Genomic DNA, 18,901 nt, shown 5'->3' on the forward strand with positions numbered 1-18,901 from the left:
GGCACTTATGGGGACCACATCCGGTGGCATGAGCGCTACTCATATACCTACATCTAAACACACTAACCCCTCCCGAGACTCGACACGCATGTCGAGCGATCGGCAGAAAAAAGCACAAAGAGAGCAGTCCGCAGAATCAGTGTCCTCTGTGCGTTCCAGATCTTGATCACCTCACGGCACACAGCAACCGTCTACGATTGCTAAGGGTGCCACGCTTCCTAAAGTCACGGAGGTTTGGTCATCCGAAGACAAAACCGACCTCCACCCCCAAGCAGCACGTTCAAAGTCGGCTCCGGCAGTTCGTTCTACGTCTGCCTCCGAGTCTCGACATCCCCCCTCTAAATCTTTAAACCCTATGGAACCCACCTCCGAATCTCGACGCCAGGTGTCGAAAGATTCAGGGAAGTCCAAGGAGTCAGGGAAACATGCCTCCACACATGGAAAAGGGGACAAACAACAGAACAAACCATCAGAACACCAGGTTCAGAAGGACAAACATAGATCTTCTGAAATGACTAAGACCCCTGACCCTGTCACTAGGCCTAAAGTTGTCCCTCCCACTCCAGAGGATATGGGAATGGAAGATGAACCTCAACAAGAGGTGATCGTTCCCAGTTCCAAGGAATGGAGCGCTGAAGACATCGACAGGGTGATGAGGCAAATGTCTTTTATGGTAGATGTTTATGAGAAAAATCCTGATTACTTTCTGAGCTATCAGAATACCCCTGCTACCTCTACTCCTTCCAGATCCAAAGACCCTCAGCCTCCTAGTAAGAGACCTCGCACTGAGACTCCAGTTCAGGGCCTGATTTCGGACCCACTCACTATTCAACCTTACCATCAGTATGCTGAAGATCCAGACATACAAATACTAGAAGACCAGGCAGGGGTCGAATATTATGGGGACGATGAGGACCAGGATGAGGAGGAGGAAGACGAGGCAGAGGCCTATAGTCTCGACTCCCCTATTCCCAAGGACCCACCGGTGAATGACTCACCTGTGGATAATCAGCCATTACTAAATGAGGTCTTAGCTAAAGCTGCAGAGCACTTTCAGATAGACACTCAAGGGGCTCAAGAAGAGAGGGACATTGCAGAGGAAATTATGGGGGATAGGAAATCCGTTGCCCAAGCCATACAAATTCTGAAATCCATGCAACGCAGAATTGATCCCTCCCTCCTCACCCCTAACCTTACCCGGGCAGTCAACTCAAGAATAGAAACATTATTCAGGGCCGTCCCCTCCGACTCACTTTATATAAGGGGTCAGCTTAAAACCGACTCTTTGGTAGTCACAACTACCAGAAAGAGGGCGGGTACACCTCTAGCATCCTCCAAAGCTCCCCCAGACAAGGAGAACAAGAGGACATATGGACTAGGAAGGAAAGTGGCTTCCACCTCAGTTTACCAGGCAAGAATTGCTAATACCACCACTCTGTCACCAATGGGAGCAGGTAGCTGCCCTCATTGCCTCCACACCTGAACCTCTAAAGGGCCAGTTGGCCCAGATTGCATCAGAAGGGGGATCGGTGTCCGGATGCATTCTCAAGACGACTTTTGACGCGGCAGACAATGCAGGCCGGCTCATCGCAGAAAGCACAGTCATCAACAGACACGCTTGGCTAAGGCAGTCGGGGTTCAAACCCGAGACACAAGCCACTCTAATCGACATGCCGGTGGAACCAAATGTCTTGTTTGGGAAAGCGGTGGAAGAGATACTCAAAACAGCAAAAGATGAATATGAGACCCTTAGGTCCCTTGGTCAGCTAACCAATAAACCCACGAACCAACGAGGGAACAATAATTTTCGTCGCTCCTGCGGCCAAAATTCCCAAAGAGGGTCCAATTACTCCCAAGGGCAAGGTACATCGTGGGGAAACAACCAACAGAATACCTAGAATTTCACCAGAGGTCAAAAAAGGGGCCGTGGTAGAGGGAGAGGCAGTCCAGGTAGAGGCGGTTTGCCTCCCAACAAACAGTGACGCTCCGCTCAGGGTCCCTTCCCATGCATCCCCAGTAGCGTGGCGCATTTCCAGCTTCACCCACGCATTAGGAGGGGATTACATCGGACAGATGGGTGCTGTCCACAGTGTCCGCGGGATACTGCATCGAACTGTTGGAGCGCCCCTGCGGCCATCCTCCAAGACAGAAAATACACTCCTTGGAGCACCAAAGAATACTCCTCGACGAGATCGTCATTCTTCTTGCAAAGGACGCAATAGAACTCGTCCCGGGCAACCAGGTAAACAAGGGTATTTATTCAACTTACTTCCTTGTGCCAAAAAAAGATCTAACAATGCTCCCAGTATTAGACTTACGCCCTGCAAACAAGTATGTCAAGCATCAAGAATTTCGCATGACTACCCTCCAAGAAGTAATCCCCCTACTAAAAAAGGGAGATTACATGGCAACATTGGACATGAAAGATGCCTATTTTCATATTTCCATGCTCCCAGCGCACAGAAGATTCTTGCGCTTCAAGGTGGACAGACAGCACTACCAGTTCAAGGTGCTGCCCTTTGGTATAGCCTCGGCTCCAAGGGTATTCACCAAGGTACTGGCGGTGGTGGCAGCGCACCTACGCAGGGAGGCAATCCCAGTGTACCCTTACCTGGACGACTGGCTCATCACGGGGGAGACCCCAGTAATTTGCAGATCCAACAACCAAAGAACGATCAACCTCCTCTTCGAATTGGGCTCCTCAATCAACAAGAAAAAATCAAGCCTGGTGCCAAGCACCTCCAAACAGGTCTTAGGAGCTGTCCTAAACACTCAAGAGGGGTTGGCCATTCCATCAGAGGAAAGAAATCAGAATCTATAACTGCAAATTCCTCAATATCAGTCCGGTCGTCAGATAAGGGTTCGCAAAGCGATGTGTTTGCTAGGCATGATGGCGTCATGTATTTACCTGGTTCCCCAGGCGCACCTGCGCATGCGACCCATGCAGGAATGGTTGGCAAAACAGTGGTCTCAGGCAAGTGGTCAGTGGGACGATCTAGTGGTCGTTTCACCAACACTAGTACAGAATCTTCGCTGGTGAACAAGGGAGAATCTTTCAAAGGGGAAACCCATTACGATCCAGAAATACAGGCTGTAGTCACTACAGACGCGTCCCTCTCAGGATGGGGAGCATACCTCCTTCACCACACAGTGCAGGACCTCTGCTCTCACACAGTGGCCAAGAATCACATCAACCTGCTAGAGCTTCCGGCAGTCTTCAGAGCACTTTGAGCGTTCGAAACCCACCTATCAAACCTGTCAGTGCAGATCCTAACGGACAGCATGACAGCAATGTTTTACATAAACAAACAGGGGGGCACTTGTTCGCCAAATCTGTCCAAGCTTGCCCAGAAAATGTGGATATGGGCACTGAGACGAAACATTTACCTGTCATCTCAACATGTTCCAGGGGATCTCAATTCACTAGCAGACGCTTTGAGCAGAGACCCCCTCCCGGTAGAACACGAATGGTGTCTACATGAGGAAGTCGTAGGAGACCGCTTCTCACAGTGGGGTTTTTCCACTATAGACCTATTTGCCCCAAGGATGAACTGGTCGGGGATGTTTGCCTACGCTTTTCCACCAACCCCTATGATGAGGAAGGTGGTGAACAAGATGCACAGGGAATCGATGATGCTCATCCTAGTTGCTCCCATGGGGGCGAGACAACCGTGGTTCCCGCACCTGCGCAAACCGACAGTGTGCAAACCCATCAGACTCCCGTGCTGGCACAACCTACTATCCCAGCACGAAGGACAAACAGTGCATCCCCAACCCAGCTCGATGAACTTGGCAGCATGGCTCCTGAAGTCATAGAGTTTGGCCATCTCAATCTACCACAGAGATGCATGGATATCCTAAAAGAATCAAGGAAACAAAACACAAGACACTGTTACTTTGATAAATGGAAGAGATTTGTTATTTGGTGCCAGAATAAACAAATCAACCCAGTTGATTGCACTCCTTCCAATATTGTCACCTACATGCTCCACCGGCTGGACGCAGGGTTGGTATTTAATTCACTCAAGGTACACCTGGCGGCGCTGTCAGCCTGCACCACCTCCCATAACAAGGTGTCATGGTGGAAAGTACCAGTGGTTAAGGCCTTTATGGAAGGGGTAAAGAGACTCCACCCTCCAATATCGAACCCACCACAAGGATGGGACCTTAATGTGGTGCTTGCTAAACTCATGGGCCCCCCCTTTGAACCCATGCATAAAGCTAGTCTCAAACACCTGACTTATAAAACAGCCTTCTTAGTAGCCATAGCATCCATAAGAAGGGTCAGTGAAATTCAGCCTCTGTCAGTGCAGGATCCTTTCTTTACTGTTCATAAGGATAAACTGTTTCTACAAACTCACCCTAGGTTCTCACCTAAGTTAATTTCAAAATCCCATGCTAGCCAGTCCATTGATCTACCGGCATTCTCCCAAGAACGCAAAAGCTCTGCTGAGGTGAAACTACACACAATAGATGTGCGAAGAGCGGTCCTCTACTATGTAGACAAGACCAGACCGCTAAGAAAGACAGATCAACTATTTGTCTCCGTAGCTACAGGCAGAGAAGGAGATTGCGTATCTAAAGGTGCCATCTCTAAATGGATAGTCAAATGTATCCAGCTGTGTTACTCCCTTTCAGAAAAAAACACTGCCTTTTACGCTAAGGGCCCACTCTACAAGAGGCACAGGGCCACTCTGGCTTTAATTGCAAATGTACCCCTTGACACCATTTGCAAAGCAGCTACATGGAGCTCTATTCACACTTTTACCCAGCACTACTGCATTGACACTCATTCCAAGACAGATACTGAAGTGCGGTTCTAAGACATTTATTTGCTCATGACCCTTCTCACATCCCACCTCCTTCTTCTAACACACTTCAGAAGGGATACATTACTCACCATAATCGTATTTCTGATTCTTGTATCTGCTTATATTCACATGCGCCCACCCTTCCTCCCCTCTGAGAGAAGGCGCATGGAAGCTTGTAGACTTATCTATCTTATCTGCTTGGATACTCTGTACTCACGCTACTCCTCATGCTACCTCATGTCAGAAAAAATACAATCTGAGGGTCCTACATGCATGAGGGATAGTATTACTGGCAGGCCCTAGGTCGATGCCCATTTTCGAGTTTCGAAAAACAAACTGTAATACTCCGCAGCTTCCACTAGATGTCGGCCTATGCACAGCATGTGAATCTAAGCAGATACAAGCATCAGAAACACGATTATGGTGAGTAATGTATCCCATATGCATCTCGTCCCTTGTGGCAGAGCTGCCAATCTGGTATGCAAAGGGGTGACCTTACAATAGCTTACAGACAGCGCGTTGGTCACCCGGGGCAACGGGATGCAACAGCTTTAAACGCATGCTCCCACGTTGAGATACTACCTTCCAGCACATGCGCAATAAATATATAGCACAGCTCAACAAACCTCTGTTTCCCGATACGCCTGTAGGTTATGGAGACAGCAGACGCCACGTAGCTGTGTACTGCCCACGGATCGATCGACTACCTACTTCCTTCACCAGCTGCACCAGGTAGGCGGGTAATGGGGTCCAGCAGTCACCATGCCTAATATGTTTGGCAACACATTCCTTTTAACAATAAGGATCGCTAGCTCACAAACTACAGACGCAACACGTATCCATGCTAATGCAGATGTTCTGCATTCACAGGGAGCCATAGGACCTGAGGCGCTACAGGATAGAGAGACTATCTTGACTGCCTGTCGTAATATGAAAGCTTACATCACATAAGCTAATACCAGGTTACGACTTCCACTGTATAAATAATTTATCCAATATATGGATCCTTGAGCAGGGTACACAGAGAGCACAAAAGCAAGAGATTAAAATGAGTCTCCTATTCTCTCTCTTCATCTCTTCCTCCCAGAATACCACAGTAGTGCTCACTGCTAGAAACCCCATGAGACCAACACAAGACATTTCATGAGCCAACAGTTTCCTCAACTACAGGGAGCATGTTTAGAGAAACACTATCAAGGTCGTGAAGTACTGACTTGCACATGAGAACCTTTTTCTCATGATATGTTTTTTTTTTATTTGAGTTGTTTTTAACACCCTTGTGTACATATGTAGTTAAGAAGAGCCCTTCACTAATTGAGCTGCATTTCTGCCTATAGGGAGACCTTGTCTGTGGCCCAGAAGAAGGCTATTCCACTCAACAGCCGAAACGTCACTGGACACTGCACCGTTTGTGCTAGCTGCCCTCATTAAGAACCCTCAGTTTATGATTCACCCCTTGACGTAGACCTATGGTTAGGTCACCCTTCTGCCTGGCATCCTTGACCTTGGAGAGGTCTAGAGAAAGGAGTTTTTGACTTTAAAGCACTTTTGAAAATAAGCAAAAGCTCAATTTATACTTACCTGTATGTAATGAATTATGTGACACCAGCACGGGACTGAGATATGTGAAATCAGAACATGTTTGGTTACTTATTTTTGTTGTATATATTTGTTGTTGCACCGTGCTCCGCACTGTTCACTTTATGATGAATGAAACAGGACAAAAGAAAGAAAAAAATCAAATATACTTTATAGAATACTAATACCAATAGAATTATACTAAAATGTAAGATGTAGTAGTCTCACAAGCCTAATAATAAAAGCTGTGTGAACTCAATCTAGTACAATGTTCTTCTACCTACATGTTGATAACAGTAGACATTGAGATACCCGTGTCAAGATGATTCACATTGCATGACTGAATGTGAATACCCAAATTTATGTGACAGGACATCCCCCCTTGTTTTCTTAGCCAACAGTCCTCTCACAAATAGGGCTGTCCTTCTTGTTACTCCTCACAGTGATGGTTGGGGCTGGCGGGATGGCCGCAGCTGTGGTGACTGTGGCAGTTGTGCTAGTGGAGGCTCTGGTGTCCTGGGTGTTGGTGATGGTCCGTGGTGTCAGGCGCCACCAGCGGCTTGTGCCCCTTGAGGTGCTTCCATGGGCCACTTCATTGTCAGATGATGTGCCTGAGGGAGTCAGAAAGGCATGTTGTCAGTGAATAGTGTGGATTAATGTAGCAGAGATACATACATTATGTTGGTTGTGGCTGTGCTGTGTCAGGGACATGGTGTGGTACGTGGCATGGTGCACGCATGCTTGTGTTATGCGTACTGAGCTGCAGGATGTGTGATGTTTGTCCATGGTAGAGTAGTGCGCTGGGGTTACTGTCATGGTGTACTGCCACTTGCTGGGTACAGTGTTAGAGGGGGACATTCAAGCTGTGGGATGTTGGGGTGGGGAGTGGTGTGGTATGGATGAGGGAAGCATGGGCTTGCTGTCTTTTCCAGCTACGGGGACAGTTGTGCATTTATGATCAGGGGTTGGGCTGGCGGGGTTGAGGGGCCACATGTTGACTTTGTGTACAACAGTGGTCATTTGTGAGTGGAGATGGGGCTTAGCACTGCTGTGATTTGGTGCCAGGGGAAGCACGGTGGGCACACATGCAGTACGCTGTGGCAGGTTAATGTGTGTCTGTGTGGGAGCAGATGCATGTTCAGTTGGCAGTACAGGCTGCCGGTGCTGGGATCTATGTGTATTACTGGGATGGGTCATAGTTTGGTGGCCAGGGTGTATGTCTATGTATGCACCCAGGATGTTGTTTTCTTGGGAGGGCGGCATGCAGGGGGTTTTTGGGGCTGTGGATGATGCAATTACCATTTCTGCGATATGTTGGTACAGTGGTGGGTGCAGGGTGGCCAGGGATGTTGATATTACATTGGGGTTACGTGTACTCACTGGCCTCTTTGGGTGCCCCGGCTCTGGCCTCTGCAGCGCCAACCCTTTCAATGGACAATGGACTCTAGGTGCAGCACACAGCTGCACGTCTCCTCCCATGGCATCAGGTGTATTGGGAATGTGCTCACGCCGCCTGTGGCCATGCCCTGTCTCTGCTGGGCCGAGAGGAGGTTGCGTACCCGCAGGCACAGGTCGTCCCATCGCTTGTGGCAGTCTCACACTGTGCGTGGGGTTGTGCCGACTGCCGACACCTTATGGGCCACCTCCTCCCAGATGTTCTTTTTGGGCAGCTGGGTTTGCCTGCTCTGGTCATTACTGAAGAGCTCTGGTGCAAGGTGGACAATGGTGTCCGCTAGCATGTTGAGCTCGGGCTCAGAGAAGTGTGGCTTCCGCTTGCCGGTCTCACAGATTCTAGATGACATGCTGACAGTGGAGTTTGTCTGGTCAGCAGCGGTGGATGTTGGCTGTGCTTTGAGGATTGGAATGGATTGTGTTTTTGTAATGGCCACCGGCCAGTTTCCTGTTCCGGCGATCACTTTATTTGCAGTCACGATAATTGCAGGACCCATGTTACCGGTGCCGGTGGGTCTGGCTTTGTGATGCCGGAATCAGAGGATGACGTGTTGTCAGTTTTGTGATAGTTTGATGGTGTTTCCATGATGCCGGTACTGGCGTTTCTGGCATGCCAGAATACGCATACCCGACAACACATAATCATCCGGTGATTCCGGAATCATGGGTTGCCGGTAACGGTGGCACCGGCATGACGGTAACTGGGAATACTAATCGCCAAACTTGTAATGAGGTCATATGTCATTTGGGCAGTTTTGGGCATAGCGGTGATTTTCAAATCCTGTTTCATGGCTGAATTATTATATTTACAGTGTCCACTATCACCTTTGAGGCACCATAATGGTGCTTAACAGGTTAGGCAGAGAAAAGAAATGGCTGCTAAGAAAAAGGACATACAAAGTGAACCAACCAGAGTAATATACACATTGGAGCAGAAATGCTTTTTTTGGTGCAAGTTATGCTCAAGTGCATCTCATTACTTGTGCCAAAAAAGGAGCACCCCAATCCACAAAGGACATCTGAATGAGCGCATCTCAGATGCGCTCATTCAGATGCCCTTTTCATACCTTTGCGCACTTGCACAAATCAGGGAGCATTTCTGAAAGTGCATTCTGAATTTACAAATGGGATGCGCTTTAATTGTTCAGAAATTAAGGTCAAACCCCTGCACCTCTTTTTAACAGGTGCAGGGGGAGTGGACATAATGATACAGTAATTTCTGACCATGTCGTGAATTTTTCTTTGAGAGAAACCGCTGCATTTGTATCGTGATGCTCACACCTACATCTGCAAATGCCTTTTTTCTCGAGCATCTCACAGAGACAGTCATACATTAGTGTCGGGAGCGTGCTTAGGAAGGGACTCTTCCATTGTATTAATTGTTTTTACTCTGAGTCCCTACAGAACATTAATCATTTTGAGAGCTTGTTGCCTCCCTTGCAAATGATTACCACAGAGTGTCTTTGTTGATAAACAGGTGCAGCCTTATGCACACCTTGACGCTGACTCAGCAATAGTATAATGCTTGAATGCAAATGTCTGGTCGCCTGGACGTAGACAAGATTTCTTGCAAATCCTTGATTTTTAAAATAAATAGTGAAGTAACACATTATTGATTCCCCAAGGCGTTGTCTTTTCCAACGGACACAACTGGAAGCAGCAGAGACGCTTTGGCCTCATGACCATGAGGAACCTGGGACTTGGGAAGAAAAGTCTTGAAGGGCGGATCCAGGAAGAGGCGCAGAGCCTGGTCGAGTTTTATGCATCGATAAAAGGTAAATGAACAGTCTACCCGATTTTGCACGATTTTGCACTATGTGTCCATTGTCGCAGTGCTCTTGTGGAGTAATGTGGTGCTCTGTGCATGCACATTTTGCATGTGACCCCATCGTGGTACTGTGCTCCAGTTGCTCTCGAGCAATGATTTATCCTGATTGGGGAATAACAGGGTCTGGCTGAAGGGAGCTTCACTTGCTTCCAGGGAGAGCTAGTGAAGATTTACTTATTGAGCGCAAACCTAGCTTCGGGAAGCAACAGAGCGCTTTAAAATCATAGGGGGAAGAGCACTGAAGGAATACATGGAGGGCGGCCTGGGTGTCAATTCTGCTGCTTAGTCATGCTTACCCAGTGCAGCTCAGTTTTAACAGTGGCCATTTTGTAAGGGCCAATGGAGCTCTCAAAGCTGGGGAGAAATTTCTGAAATGCTGCCTTTAAAGGAAGATTTTGTTTCCATGATGCTTGGCAAATGTATGTTTTTCACTTTTGCAATATGTTACACAGTGTTTTCATTTGTTATTTATATGTGCTTCTATGCTTTCAAAAGTATGTTTTCATCCCAATGAATCGTATTTAATACATTAAAACTGTTTTTTTTAAAGTTTGACAAAATATATTGATTAGTCAAATGAAAACAGACGTTACTGTTTATATATCTAACTTGTGACCCAATAATAACACAATTTCATGCAACACAGCGTCTTGGATGTCAGCCAAGTACAGCCTATGTTACCTTTAGGTTGTGTACTGTGGTGTACGCACCGCCAGTTACTTCCGGCCCAGTGGGCGGCCAGCAGAGAACACATCAGACATGGTCCTCATATTGCATGTTTTATTTTCATTTTACTTATAACAACAAAACATGAAATAACAAAGAAATTCGTAGCAAAAACTATATACATAATTACAAACACATAAATACCCCTGCCTTTCCTTACAGATGCCAGGTACACATCATATAATATTAAATTGTCAGATTCAATACAATGTCAGAAATTTGACCCAAATGTTCATATTGCATAAACGGTTAAACTGGGATTTCCATGTTAACTGGGCATGTAATGACCAAAAACAATCAGAATTATATGAACTGGCAGCATCTCCTTTCATTTCACAGGGCATACATCCAGCCAGGTGTTACATTAGCACTGCGTTCTTGGTCCCTTCACTAGATGCTTAAATGGGGCTCTTCCCATTTTTCCAGTTTCAGCCCATTGCCCTCCCTCCAACCTCTCCCTATTGCAACCAAGGGTGCAACTAGACTAAAACATCAGGGGCAGGGGCCTAATCCATCAAATGTTGGGTGAGGAGCCAACGTCACAGACAGTGAGGGTAGGGATAAACCCCCAAGGCAAGTTTGTGGGAACTAGTGGTAAGTTAGCAGCAAACTGTGCAATTTAAAGCACATCAGGCCACTGCCACTGCCTTTAATCATCATAGGATTGAAAGCTGCACATTTCCATTGGTACTTGCCAGCAGGGCAATGCAGTGGTTGGGATGTGGTGTGTGCTTGGCTTTGTCAGCTTCTAGTTCATTGTGCATATTTCTATTGGTACTTGCCAGCATGGTAGTGGTTGGGATGTGGTGTGTGGTTGGCTTTGTCAGCTGCTAGTTCATTGTGCATATTTCTATTGGTACTTGCCAGCATGGTAGTGGTTGGGATGTGGTGTGTGGTTGGCTTTGTCAGCTGCTAGTTCATTGTGCATATTTCTATTGGTACCTGCCAGCATGGTAGTGGTTGGGATGTGGTGTGTGGTTGGCTTTGTCAGCTGCTAGTTCATTGTGCATATTTCTATTGGTACTTGCCAGCAGGGTAATGCTGTGGTTGGGATGTGGTGTGTGGTTGGCTTTGTCAGCTGCTAGTTCATTGTGCATATTTCTATTGGTACTTGCCAGCATGGCAGTGGTTGGGATGTGGTGTGTGGTTGGCTTCATCAGCTGCTAATTCATTGTGCATATTTCTGGTGGTACTTGCCAGCAGGGTAATGCTGTGGTTGGGATGTGGTGTGTGGTTGGCTTTTATCCGCTGCTTGTCCATTGTACATATTTGTATTGGTACTTGCTTACACGGTACTGGTTGGGATGTGGTGTGCTGTTGGCTTTGTCAGCTGATAGCTCAGTGGGCATATTTCTATAGGTACTTGTCAGCACAGTTGTCTTGGGAGAATATCTCCAGGGCAACATGCTCATCTTGTAAGCAAGACGACGCGGTTCAACAGAGGTTCAATCCCTGGGTCTATGCTTGGAGACCTCTCGGTATTAAGCGCGCTATACATAACCAATTACAATAATTATAATTCTAGTAATACTGTGGGTGGGATGTGGTGTGCCGTTGGCTTTGTCAGCTGCTAGCTTCACACTTGCCAGCAGGGTAATGCTTTGGGTGGGATGTGATGTGTCTTTTGGCTTTGTCAGCAGCTAGTGCATTGTGCATGTCCAGCTGCATTGTAGTACAATCCCATTTAAACCGGGGTCTCGCTATGGTTGGAGTTTTCGTTTCGTCTTAAACTAGTAGACTTCCTGAATATATTCTCAGCTTTAAAAGTAGCTTTATTTTGCGAGTCACTTTCTTTCTGTCGGCATTTTCGACCATATTTAGGGCATCCCTACTTGTTTACACATTGTAGTGAGACTATTCTGGAGAAGCTTTAATGTTCAAAACAGTTAACTCTCCCCTTCATGTCTTAAACTCGGCACTTACATACTGTTGTGATGCTGAGTTGTGTCCTGTTTCTTTCCATGCACTCACCTGGCATGCAAGTCCTAACATCCAATCGCCGTTTCAATTGCCTAAAAATGTATGCATGCATGCGAAAAGCATGGTTGCTAACAATGAAATGTTTTGGCAAAGCCAATAGTTTTGACTTATGTATAGGTAATAGGCATTTATCAGGCACTGCCATTAGATGCCAAGGTACTCACACCATTGTGCACATGCTACCATCAATGGGCAGTTAATACCACCACGCCAGTACCTGGCAAGTGCTTTTCTCATGCCTACACAAAAGCACAAACTGTAGGCATTGACAATGCTTGTTTTATTTTAGATGTAAACAATACTGAGCTGGACACGCAATTGTCATGGGATATTTGAGAGCCAGGCCTTCTCACTTGTATCCTTCTCCCCGTGAACGATGACAAGTTATTCACATCCACTTCTTATTCTACCAATCCGCCCCAGGCACATTTGGTTCCACATAACATTGCTGTCTGTACACTACATTTACATTTTGTGTGGTAGCTTGCTTGCTCAGAATGACCTTACTTAAGCAATAAGCCCCGAGCCACGGGGGCATTACTCAGTCAGGTAATGCCCCGGGGCCCATAGTTACAGGCCGAGCGAAGCAAGACCGGGTTACTAATAGTTTTGTAAAATAATGGCTGCTGGGAAGGGAAAACGGAGTCCGTTTTCCCTTTCCATACCAACCATTGGGAGCATACGCACTGGGGACAGAAGTGTTCCCAGCACCTTCGCTCCCGAAAAAAGGACCAAAAAAAGGTAAGTGGGGTTGGGAGGGCAGGGAGGGGATTGTTTGGAGGGTGGGGTGGGGGAGAGGGACAAAACACTTACCTGAATCCCCAGCGGGGGAGGATGGCAGCCTCCAGCTTTGTGGAGGCTCGTAACAGGGATTGCCCTGTTTCGAGCCTCCTCATTGGCTCAGGGCTGCCACGCCCCCAATCCCCCCCCCCCCCGGCCGGGAACAAAGGAAAGAAATCCCGGGCAAGGGATTACCGGTCGGGTAAAGCCCTGGCGAGGGCCAATCAGATTGTTTGTTAAATTCTGATTGACCCTCGCCGGGTACTAATATGTTATACAATGTCACATTTATCAATTGCCTAAATGCTTGATAAGATTCTTATAAGTAGCTTATAATAATTTGTTAGAAATTAGCAGGATTTTGGGAACAATAATAAGAGATTTGTAAGAACTTATATGACACTGAAATACATATTTAATTCTTTTAAAACATTATAAGTTTGAAGTGGAATTTATGTAAGATCTTAAAAGATTCTGATATGATCCTTATAAGAACATCAATAAGAAAGGTATGGGAGAAATGCCCTGCATCCATGCCCCATTTATGCCCACTTTACAGCAGATGAGAGGCTGATCGTGTCTGGGAGTGGCAGCGGAGCATCAGTAAGTGAGAGTGAAACTTAAAGCATGAATGAGAGATGGTAGCTTGAGGTTGTGACAGGGGGCACATTTAAAGGGGGGTGTAGAAAGGGAGAGAATGGGAGACAGAGGTAGGAACTGAGATAGTGGGAAGAAAAGTCAGAGGGGGAAGACAATGGAGGCAGATGACATGAAAGTTGGGGTAGTACGGAATGAGACTAAAAGGGGGAACACATCACAGATTATGCGGCAGTAAATAATCAAAAGGTATTTCAAACACAGAAGATGGGTGTTTGTGTCCGAGGGATAGATGGACAAGGGTGTGCAGATTTACCAGGGCAGGTATTCAGCTGCAAAATAACTATTGGTATACTGAATCTCGGCTTCGAGTAAGTATTCGGAGAGGTGAGAAGTGAGCATGGTCTGTTCCTATGGGAAAGGCCTATAGAAACTTAGAATTCACAACAGGTAGTGGGGCCAGTGGGCTGCAATAGTCCATTATGTCAGCCACAGTGACATGCCCCCAACTAAGAGGCCTCTGGGAGGAATTCCATGTAGGAAAATCCCTCCAGTTCCGCTGGGGCCTCTCTTCGGATCTATGAGAACTCACTGTAGGGAGCATTCCCCTCTGGCATTTTATGGGAGGCCAGCTCCCCCATACCCTCTCGTTCTACTGCCCCCCCCCCCCCTTACTGCTTGACCCTCTACCACCATATAAATGCTGGCAGTAAAATGCAATAAAAAGTCCACTTACGTGCCTGATGAAATGGTTGTGGTGGGTTGGTGGGATTCTCAGTCTGCCAGAGGGAGTCCAGAGCGATCGGTGTGAGGACCTTATGAGGGACACAGACAGAGAGATATGCTCTGCTGGTGAAATTGGAAATTGGAAAACTCGCTTATTGGAAAATCTCTCAAGCAGCATTGCATGCCAGTCTGCCCGACAGGAAAAGTGAGAGAGATGAGAGAACCTTTCTGTGTGGACAGCTGTGTCTTCTGGTGTCCTTGGTTAGAGGGATTAGTGAGAGACATAGAAAAAGCCATAGAGCTTGCATGCTGTGGGGTGATGGGAAGGAGGTCGCGCATGTGGACGTGGATTGAGAGTTCATGGAATCAAGCGACTCTCCTCAACAGGCAAGTTACTTCTTGGAGCTTGTAGGGTTTTGCCCGGCTCCAACACTGCAGGCCTCTTTGGGAGAGTCCTCTCCCACATTTGGCCTATTGGGGAGATACAGCTACTCATGTAGCATGTACCCTGATCCCGTGTCCGGCACTGGACAGAAACCATTTGTACATTACTTTGCAATGTGTGTGAATCACAATGGCAGTTGCAAAGTGCCATTTCTTTTTCGCTCATTGCAACCTAGTGCTGTGCATTTGTGAAGCCAAAGTCCGTCCATGTATTTGGCCCATGCTTTTTTGGTAATGTCTTCTTTTGTGGCTTAAATAGTTTAGTTAAGGATCATACGTTGCTCAATAACAAGAGAAATACATGAGCCATGAGACCACATTTAAAACAGTGCTCTAATTGTTTACTAAAAAAGTGTGTTTTTCAAGTTTACAACTTGATTTTTTTAACTTCAACATATTTGCAAACTTTATTTGGCTTTGGCCTAATACTTGATTATTTGGTGTTTGGCTTATGGTCTCATTACGGGTTTAGTGTTAATTCAGCGGTAAATGTGCCGAATTACCACCAGGTGTGTTTACCGTTAATGCCACTCAGTGTGGTGGCATTAGCATAGGATTATGAGTGGTGGAAGGGTAGTGTAAATCACAATTTTTGGAGTCCATAGGACTTCACTGGGATTTTAGCAGAATAACCACAAGCTGCCAATGTACCCTTCGTAAAGTGGAGGATTTGCCTCCATGATGATGATGATGGAGGTAAATGCTCTAATTCAAGGTCAAACTCACAATTCGTCTGGACAGTAAACACAGTCGTAATTGCATTACCACACAAAAAAGTGGCAGTAAATGCATTAACGCCAATTTTTTGCTGCACCGCCAAACTCGTAATGAAGCCAAAAGCATGCAATTCAGTGCATCCCTAAAGATAACACACTTGCCAGAACAGTGACACTAGGTACGTTACGTTGTGTTATGTCACCCACAATTGCATGCTGTCTGTCTGCTGTAACTCTCAGCTGCATGGCTATTTAGTTATGTTTTTTATAGATATTTTAAGAACGTTTTACCAGGTTAAGGGTTGTTCTTTACTTTAAATAATTATCATGGGTGTAGCAGCACTCCGCTCACAACCATGGTGATTGTAAAAGACACATGACCCTGCTACAATTATGATCATTATGTCCCTTGTCACATGACCCATTGTGAATAATGTTCCACCTGGCAGGCACATGAGTTTTCATCATCAATGGTTCCATGTCCGTTTGCCGACAATCATTATTTTTGAAGTAATTGCTGATGCCGAAATTACTTCGAAAAAAACTCATCTAATGTATTTTTTTTATTGGGGTCCCCCACAGCCCCTCTTTCCCTGTACTATTTACCCTCCCGAAACCCCTCCCCATATATATTTCAGTGAGTTTACAAAAAAGTAATTTTGGCATCAGAATTTACTTTGAAAAAATGTTTGTCGCCAAATCAACGCGATACCTCATCAATATGTGTGATCATAAAACAACTCACACCACTCACTTCCGTACATATCCTAGAAATGTGTGCTCACACATTTGCTTCACATAGAGAACAATAATTAGAGAGAATAACGACGGCCACTGTGACAATCACTGCGAGCTACTTTGTCTCAGAGCTGTGTGTAGCATCGACACTGATATGCGGGGGCCCATGTCACAGGTAGGACAGTGTTGGAGGGTAGGGTTAAATGAGGATGACCCTCCCACTGCCGGATATCATCCAAGGAGACAGATAACTAGATAACCACTGGGTCTGGCTTGCAGCCATGCAGTAAGGCAGCTGAATCCCAGAGCTCCCGACAGATCCTTTTAAAACCTAAATAAAATGCTCCAATTTGAGTTGAAACTCCACGACGCGGTGTCGGTACACTGCAGGAGCAGATGTTTGAAAAACCACCATGGGAGAAAGTAAGAGGCCAGCACACATCAGCTTGTAAGATGGAGGTGGAGCGTGGCGTGGCAAGATGGTGGACCAGGGCTGACTGGTCTCCGGAGGACGTTGAGGTGGCGCGCAGGCAAGTGGCAGCTGGAGGAGCCGGAGTGCAAATACGAGGGAGGCGGTGCTGCAGGAGTGAGTGTCCCCTGGAGGAAAGCAATTGCGTACCATGCTCGTGGAGGCGGCGACCTGCGGTGACCTGAGAAAGGGAGAGGAGGTTGGCGCTGCAGGGGTGCGTGTCCTCCGAGCAGGACAGTGAAGCGGACCGCACTGGTGAAGATGGTCGCCAGTAACAACGTGGGAAAGGGAAGGTGAGCCTTAACAGACACAGCCTGCGACCCACTGGGGGACATAAGGTCCGTAGGGGGGAATGAGCTCAGAGGGCACTGTAAACGGCAGTCCCCTCCCCTCACAATGATAATAAAGATCTAGCTAAGATTAGATAGCCCGCGCCCGCGAGTGCAACGGGTGACCACGCGCGACCTGGGGGGGCACGTCTGATTAAAAATTCATACATATCATAGCCCCAGCTTTGCCCAGACCAACATTGGTACAGAACATTTTGCTGAGCAGGCAGGGGTTGGAGGAGCTGCGCCCCTCCCTGCAGCGCAGATAGGGCACGAAGGAGCGAAGCACAGCATATGAAACAAGGAAGGAGGCTAACACATGATGAATAGGAGTGGGGGGTACACTGCAAGCATCAGCCCCCCCATCCGAGAAGATCTCAAGACATAAGTGCAAGACCAGGGGCACAGGGGCAGAGCCTGAGACCAACTGAGTTGAGTTACCCGCTGTCCCAGACTGTCAATCCACTGGGCTGAGCGCCACTTCCAGGAGACCTCAGACCAGCCTGACCAGGCTGCACCTGACCTGCAGCAGCGACAACTACTGAGGCAACTGCGAAACCCAGGGTGATAGCAACATGCCAGAAAAACAATGTAGGGGCAAGGCGTAGGACTCCAAACCAGTATGGAGTCCTACGCCTGCAAGGGCAAAAGCAGCCCGCACTCTTCAGCAGATACGGGCGCAACAAGGTCAGATCAGCAGACAACACGCCAAGAAGATGGCCCTATACTAGAGGCGATGGCAGCATTGAAGACAGCTCTTGCGCACAAAATGGACGCAGTAATTGTGGACGTGGGCCTGCTACGCCAGGACGTGAGGCCCCTGGCGGACCGAATGGGCATAGCTGAACAGCAGGTGCAGGACAACGCTAACGGCATCGCCAGCACCCAATTCCAAATCACAGGCACGCTGGGAAGAATACAAATTTTGGAGCACAGAGTTGAGGACGCGGTAGGGCCAAAAGAAACAACATCCGTATTGTTGAGCTACCTGAGGGAGAAGAGGGCAAAGACCCTACGAACTACATAGAGAACATGCTGCTGCAGGAGGTGGGTGCGGGCACATTGTTGCAGGGCTTTGCAGTGGAAAGAGCATATAGATCCTTGGTTAAAAAGCCCCCCGGCCCCCAGGATCCCCTCTGAATCCCTTGATAGCTAAAATCATTAACTTCCTTTTTGCTTAATAGTATTTTATTTTGCAATACAAACAAATAAAAAATAACAATAACCAGTCAAGTGTTCTGCATTAAAATATAACAGACGTATACCATATAACTGAACAACAACAATAATGAATTAGCCAATAAAATCTAACTAATGAAGTCAAAGGAAAGAAGATAAAATCATTAACTTCAAAGATCGAGAAAAGATCATTACTGTTTCAAGAGAAGGCAGCATGATCACCAGGAATTCGTCAAAGCTTGCGATTTACCCAGACTGCACAGCACTTGTACAAAAGCAGAGAGCGCAGTTTGGCCCAACAAAGGAGCGCCTCAGAAAATTAAACTTATGATACATGCTACTATACCCTGCTAAACTAAAAGTACTGCAACGGAAGTTCCTATTTCTTCGAGAACACCACAGAAGCCCATGCCTGGATGGACCAGCAAGGCATACCTTTACTGGAGGCCAGGAATAATAACAATAAGGACAATGCACCTCCATAAACACATGAGTTGACATGCTTGAGAGACCTGAAAGGGAATTTAGACTGACACAAATGATGTGGA

At 46.9% G+C, this 18,901-nt stretch overlaps 1 protein-coding gene across 1 annotated transcript in view; it reads left to right on the forward strand.

Annotated features, from left to right (window-relative positions):
* Positions 1-18,901, forward strand: part of LOC138491959 (cytochrome P450 2J6-like) — a 207,434-nt gene that overhangs the window by 71,064 nt on the left and 117,469 nt on the right. Inside the window, exon 3 of the mRNA XM_069618846.1 lies at positions 9,467-9,616. Within this exon, the coding sequence (XP_069474947.1) occupies positions 9,467-9,616 (150 nt within the window). The remainder of the gene's footprint in view (positions 1-9,466; positions 9,617-18,901) is intronic.

Source organism: Ambystoma mexicanum, chromosome 10 (assembly GCF_040938575.1).
Source record: "Ambystoma mexicanum isolate Mex_15411 chromosome 10, UKY_AmexF1_1, whole genome shotgun sequence".
Classification (NCBI taxonomy): domain Eukaryota; kingdom Metazoa; phylum Chordata; class Amphibia; order Caudata; family Ambystomatidae; genus Ambystoma; species Ambystoma mexicanum.